Raw genomic sequence first — 7,251 nt, forward strand, 5'->3', positions numbered from 1 at the left:
TGTGATAAAGTAAAGCCAGTACACGCAAGTATTCAGCCTGTGTGATATGTTTTCATGTCGTACATCTTTCTTCATCGTGTTCACAAATGGCATCCGTTTGCTTTAGTTGTGATTTATTATAAAATATATGTGAAAATGAGAAGTACTTCAGGACGGTTTGACTCAAGAATGGTTAGTGTTTGCATTAGTTTTGTTTTTCCTGCTGCAGTATGAACTTTTTTCTGCTTTGCTTAAACAATCTTCACTTGGAGTCAGAAATGTTGCAGCAGCAACAGAAGTGAAGTTCAAACTTGACTTATTAGAGGTAAACTGAGCGAAGACTGTGACGGAGAACGAGCCAGTTCTCCCAAATGGAGAGATCCTTGGATAAAGGGTTTAACTGAGGGTCAGAGTCGGAAGGAGATCTGAGCAGATGGCCATTCATCTGGTTTCTCTTGAACCCCTGGAGGATTGTGGTGAAGTACTGCGGTGCTCCCCCAGGCCCCAGTGGACCCTCTCAGGCTTAGGGAGATGGAGCAGAGCTGCGGGGGTTCTGTGAAGTTTGGCTCGTGGACCTGTTGACCCAGCAGACCAGCTCAGTCATGTTTATGATGGGATATTTTTGTTATTTCGCCAATCTGCGTCATCCACAGCTTGACCCTGTGACTGCAGACAGACACCCAGTTTGAGCAGACCTGCCCTCCCCCAGCTTCAGACGAGCACGTTTTACTGCCTGTTTTCAAACCACACTCATCTACTGTTCACTCCCTGTGCACTCCAGCTCCCCCCCCCCCCCCCTCATTTTCTTCTACTTCCTTTGGTTTATAAAGGATTACGATCTGCTCCTTAACATCAACTGCCACGATCAGACCACTCAACTCGCAAATCACTTCATCCTGCTTACAGACAAGTTCTCCTCTTTTTCTGCAGCTTTACCAAACACAGTCATGGTCCCTTTTAAATCATTAACCTGGCGTTGCACCAGCAGAGGACACGGCCTGTGCATTTTTAATTAAAAAGGCCATAAACAGCTGCTTGGCTTACCGAGGCGTGCCTGCAGGGCTTTAGGCACTTGTACAGAGCTGCATGTGCAGGAGCTGAAGGGTCCTGTTGGCTCTGCGTCGGTCCTGCGTTGCTTCACAAAGCTTCAGAAGCACGTCCTGAGCGTGTTCCTGACACGTGAAACAGCCTGAGGTGTGTGCTTTCAAACCGTTGTTGCTCCTTTTGCTCTGTTGTGGAAAAGACAGAATTTAGTGGACAAAGAAATACTTTGAGGTGAAATGAAACTAGGTGCTTACAATAATTATAAATGTCCAGTTCAGCTGGTCTTTGTTTAACCTGAGTTTTTCTTCCTTTTGTTTTCTTTGTCGTTCCAGTTTCATCGGCTGTAAACAGCTTTCCTCCTCTTCTTCATGTCAGCTTTCACTCCTCTGTCGTCCGACGTGCACATATATTTTCCTTAACTACTCTGTTTTTGTGCCATGTCGACAATTCATCATATCAAAACATTCAGCTGTTTCAGGACATGCCTGCCATGATGACTTCTGGTATTGGTGCAACTTTAGCTTTTTGAGATATTTGGCCTTTTCCGCCTTTTTCTTCCCCAATGAAAATGAATTGAGCTCATTTTACATCTTTCATAACTTTTGATCTGTTTACAACCTTTCACTACTTTCACCTCCGGTTAATCTTCTTTCAGCTTTCAGCTTCCTTGTGCAAAAAAATAAAAATCTACTACTTCAGCTAATTTCAGCTGTTTTTTCAACTGTTTTGTGCTCCTTTCAGCTTTATTCAACTAAGTCCAACATTTTTGTGCTTCTTGTAACTTATTTCTGCTAATACCAGTTTAGTATGCTCCTTTGAGCCTTTTTTGCTAAATTCAGCTATTTCTGCTAATTCAGCTAATATTTAGCTGATTTTATGCTTATTTCACTTTTTTCAGCTAATTACACATTTTTTCAATCATTTCAACTTGTTTCAGATTAATTCAGCATATCTATGCTTTACTGACTTCCTTCAGGTAAATTAAGCTTCTTTCTGCTTGTTTTAGCTACTATTCAGCTGTTCTCATCAAACTTCGGCTTTTCTCGGATAATTTCAACTTTATTTTGCTAATTTCTGCTTCTTTCAACATTAGTGAGCACAATTAAGCTCACTCCACTTCACAATGGAGGGGGGGGTGGGTGCGTACCAAAGAGACCATCTTATCACAAGCAGAACTGGTTTGTTCCACTTTGGAGTAAGCTGTTGGGGGAAGAATCAGTTTTGTTGTGTTTCCTTGACTGATGAAGCCTTCTGGATCGAAGGCGAAACGTTTCAGCACAAAAAAAAGAAACTGTCCAGATGACCTGACTGAAAAATGTTGGATTGTATACCTGGATTATTGAGCATGGACTTTGTTCTCACTTCACTTCCTTTTTGAAATTTAAGCTTCTTTTTACATTTCTTTAGCTACTATTCAGCTGTTTTTGGGAAATTTCTGTTGTTGTTTTTTTTTTTTTTCTCAATACATTTTCATATTTTTTTGTGCACATTGCTGCTTCTTTCAACATTAGTGGGCACATTTCTGCTCATTTCACTTCCTTCTGGTAATTTAAGCTTCTTTCTACATTTCTTTAGCTACTATTCAGCTGTTCTGGGGAAATTTCTGCTTTTTAAAGATAATTTCCACTTCTGCTTTCTTTTGCTAACTTAGGCTTGTTCTTCATTTTCAGCTAGATTTCACCATGTTTATAGGTACCAGAGTTTCAGCTGTTTTTCAGCAAGAAGTATTCACTTCATTTTCACATGAAATGCTAATTCTCTAGTTTCCTTTGAGATTTACATGATTGTCTTTTTTAAATTCTGCATGCAGGCATGGCTGTTAGTTAAATGAAGTGATGTTGCCATCATTTTCTTGTTCCACTGAACAAAACTGTGCATGCAGCTTCTGTTGGCCAGGTCTTGGTTCCACAATACCTTGTGCATAAACAATGATGGAAGAAGGACCAGGTTTCTTAATCAACATAGTTTTTCTTAAGTGCATAAAGTTGTCCTAAGATGACAATGGTAGAAGTGTAATTTTCAAACTCTGAAAAGTAGAGACTAATCTTAGAGTCCATAACCCACAAAATGTTTTTGTTTTATTGGAACAGACTTCATGCAGCAGCATTCCAGCTCATTATTTTAGTGGGATGTTGAAAACCTTCATGCAGCCTGTGATACAAATGAATATCGTGACACTTATTGAAACTAATCCTCAACAAACACATGTCAAAGTCAAAGCTAAAATCGGGCCATCGAAATAAATAAATAGTTATATTTTTCCGTATGCTTTACACAAGTTGCACTTTCATTATTGTGTGAAATGCCTGACCTTGTTGTCATCTTTCGTGGTGTTTTCAAAGGTTTGCTCTCCTTTTCTCCCTTGTTCTCACAAAAGAGTTGCTTTGCCAACTTGCTGTCGTTTGAAAAGCTTCCTCAAGACTAATATGAAGGCAACAGGCCAGCAGCAACAAATAATTATTTCATCGTAACATAAATGTTTTTATGAAAACAATGTCTGTAATTAGACATGTTTATGTCCCAGTTGCCTTTCTTAAAACATCCAGCTGCTGGTGTATTTTTATGACAATTTGTGAGATCATCAATTTATCTGTTGGCAAATGTTTATTCTTAAAAGGGTCAGAGCTATTAAATTAAGTTAGGCCTGGTAGAAATAAGATATTTACACATTTTCTTTTCCAGGAAACGGCAAAGTAAAGATTGTTCATTTGAGGAAAGATTCTAGGTCTTGTGTCTCATCTCAAATGGAGCGTCATTCCTTGTGTCCTCAAACCATTTTCCATCGATGATTCATCGAATCCTAAGAGAAGAAACATATTTTAAGATGTTCATAGGCGTAAGACAAGTTCTTCACATGTGAGCTCAGTCATGATCCTAAAAACAGGCACTCTGGAAAAAAATCAAAAACGGAATGACGCAGAAGGTTATATCTGTGGCTATTTTTGACTTTCTTGGATATTTTTCCAGCCTTTCTTTCAACCTTTCACAATATTTGTGAATTCCAGACCCCTTTTACTATAAACCAACACAGCGTGACCAATGAAATGTTACGCCTAAAGAGCCAGCTACTCCGGAAATCATGCACGGGCTCAGATGTATTTTCACATGTAGGAAAAAAACAAGTTTTGAGTCAGTAGTTCGAGAATTTAGCTGTTAGAGTCCAATAGAAACTAACAACAAAAGAGATTACACAGAAATGGGTTTAGTGGAGATTACTACCTACTTCTTAATCCTCACTGTGGTGAAAATTTAAATTATTTGGTGCTGACACGATCCAAAACGAGACGGGTGACTTGTTTTTGATGAAAAATCTTTGTGTTTTCAGTTTCGGTCTTCTAGAGATTAGGATTTTGATAGTCTAAATTTTGTCAATGTGTAACTTCGTGTTATAAAGAGATGTAATAAAGATCCACTGAACACAAAAATCACAGTTTTATTTTAATGGTGACGTGTTCTGCCTGAACACCAGCAGGTCGCGTTCGAAGCGTGCAGCCTCATTATTTGTACGAGAGGTCTGTTTGACAGGATGTTGAAAATCTCACACCTTTGTGCCACACACATGCCTGGAAACACACATAAATCATCTTCAAATATTCAAGTGGACTGTACTAGATAATGACTCATGCTCCTTTTTCTAATGCTCCTTGTTTTCTTCAGGTATTAGCCAGGAGAAAAGAAGGTTCTGGCAAGGTTAAAGTTCTTCTACACTGGACACCTGAAGACATGTGAGTAAAACCTTTCTCTACTATACTGGCTCCAATCACAGAGCAAAGTGGGGGATTAGAAATGCCCTCTGTCCTTCTTTTGAGCTGGATAACTTGGAAAAACGAGCGAGGAACCAACGTCCATTTTAGTGTGTGGCTGCATCTAAGGTCAAGAAAGGTCACTTCTGAAAATTGGGTTGCCACTTCAAAATCCAAGATAGACTCCATGTAAACCAAATGTACCGGTAAATATGGTAAGTATGCCACATGTAAACCAAATGTACCGGTAAATATGGTAAGTATGCCACATGTAAACCAGCCACCTTGATCATTTGCGAAAACTATGCTTTCTAGTTTTGAATATTGCTTCCAAGTATAGTTTCTTCAAAAAATTTTAGGGTGGCTGCAAATTCACGTATGGTGGCCAAGACCACCATTGGCCTCCCACTGGCTCTACATTTTTCCTGGTGGTGGATAAAATTGCTCCCTCCAGTCACCAGAATCTGTCACGTTGCAAAAAGAACAGAAACCTACCTCCATTCTTTTACACGATGCAACTCCTACCCACTTGAATATCTTGCAACAACCTTAACATTTACTTACATTCCCTGTTTAAGTCCAGTCCAGAAAAGCTCTCATCTTAAAAACCACTTTTCAAGTCCCTCAGTGCTGGGAGGCATTGGTGTATCACTTGTTGTAAAAATAGAAAAAATGTAGCTAAATTGTCCTAACTACTAAAGGGTTTTAATTTTGAAACAACAAAATTGGTGGTACTTTTTCAGAACTAATTTATAACAAAAAGTGTAATTTATTATTTAGTCTTCTTTATAAACTATGATGGTGATTGGATCGAAAAGTAGCAACAAAATTCAATCCAATTTTTGTTTTGGAGAGCCGGTATTTTAATTTATCCATGTCATCAGTGTCGTTTTTGCTTCCTTTATATACACACATTTATAAAGACATCAAAACACAACCATTCTGTTGCTTTAGCAAACGTTTTTACTAACAACTTAAGCACAAGATTGCAACTTGGAAATACATTTTAAGCTTGTCCCCCTCTATTCATCAGAATATTTTGATATAAAACACTTGGAAAAGCCAAAAATCTTTGTTGACCTGCATGTTCTGTGTGATTAAAATACAAAGACTTGATTACATTAGAGCAGGGGTTCCCAACCCTGGTCCTTGAGGAACACCACCCTGCATGTTTTAGTTGTTTCTCTTCTCTGACACACCTGACTTTAATTAATGGGTAATAACAGGCTTCTGCAGAACACGAGGAAGTAATTAAATCACTGAATCAGGTGCGTTGGTGCAGGGAAACGACTAAAACATGCAGGATGGTGTTCCTCAAGGACCAGGGTTGGGAACCACTGCATTAGAGAACAGAGTCACCATGATTCGTGTCTGCATTGCTGGGCTGGTTTCTCTCTGCCTTTTCTGTTCAATAAGCAAACAATTAAAAATAAACATGTAGACCTTCCTTTTAACACATTACCATAGTTTAAAGTTTTTGATGAGTATAAGCTGTGGCATTAGCACAAAATCTTTGTTTTAAAGAGGCTCATATCGACTCATTCAGATATAAAATTTCAAAGCTGTGTACAAATGCTGTAAAGAAAGTAACTTTTGTATTTTGTTATGTTTCACTTTCTATGTGAGCCTACATTTGCAGAGCAAACTAGTTTGCTGACTCAACTACAAACTTCAAAACAATAGAAAGGCAAACTATACAGGAAAAAACCTTCTGTAATGAGCTGCAGTGCTTCTTCCAGCAGCACTTTAAAGACCAGACTGAACTAATCAAGTCAAGGGTCTTTATTGTCGTTCGCATCACATGTGGTACATGAGGTGGAACGAAATTGTGTGCACAGGGTCCCAGCTACATCCAATAGCAGCAAAAATATAACGTGTATAAATAAACGGTAAATAAGGATCTAAAATATAAACTAAGATATAAGCCAAGATATACGCTAAACGAATGCCCAAACGGTACGCTAAAAGATCTAAGATATATGCCAGTCACTAATAGTGCTAAACAATACACTGAACAACAGCAGCACAATTCTCATAGGTTCTGTTCAGCTGTGATTTACACGCTTAATGCGAGCAGAGTCGTGCTCCGAGCCGACCCCAAAACTAACATAAACTAGGATTTATTCAAAGCATGCAACAAAAATACAGAAACAAGGTGCCAAAAGTGTAAAAGAAATTAATCTACTGTAGCATGGTCCAATAGGCAGAGTGGTTCTGATGACAGTGAGGTTATTTTAGCAACATGGTTCAGTTGGCACCATGGTACTGTTAGCAGAGAGGTTCGGTTAGCGGCGTTGTGTTGTTAGCAGGTCTTGTTAGCAGCATGATGCTAATAATGACCGCAGCAGCCCTCCCAAACTGCCCTCCAGAATCGGGTCCGGCAGATAAAGAACATCCAAGGTTCCCCCGCGGAACCAAGCGGGTCCAGAGTTCGGTCCGTGCAGTATGCAATGTAGAAAACTGAATTGTTAAATAAGTCACTGAA

At 39.1% G+C, this 7,251-nt stretch overlaps 1 protein-coding gene across 1 annotated transcript in view; it reads left to right on the plus strand.

Moving 5' to 3' along the window:
* aebp2 (AE binding protein 2) overlaps positions 1 to 7,251 on the plus strand; it is a 36,663-nt gene that overhangs the window by 13,698 nt on the left and 15,714 nt on the right. The window contains exon 6 of the mRNA XM_037682987.1: positions 4,681 to 4,748. Within this exon, the coding sequence (XP_037538915.1) occupies positions 4,681 to 4,748 (68 nt within the window). The remainder of the gene's footprint in view (positions 1 to 4,680; positions 4,749 to 7,251) is intronic.

This window comes from Nematolebias whitei, chromosome 10 (genome assembly GCF_014905685.2).
Source record: "Nematolebias whitei isolate Nwh7 chromosome 10, NemWhi1, whole genome shotgun sequence".
Classification (NCBI taxonomy): Eukaryota; Metazoa; Chordata; class Actinopteri; order Cyprinodontiformes; family Rivulidae; genus Nematolebias; species Nematolebias whitei.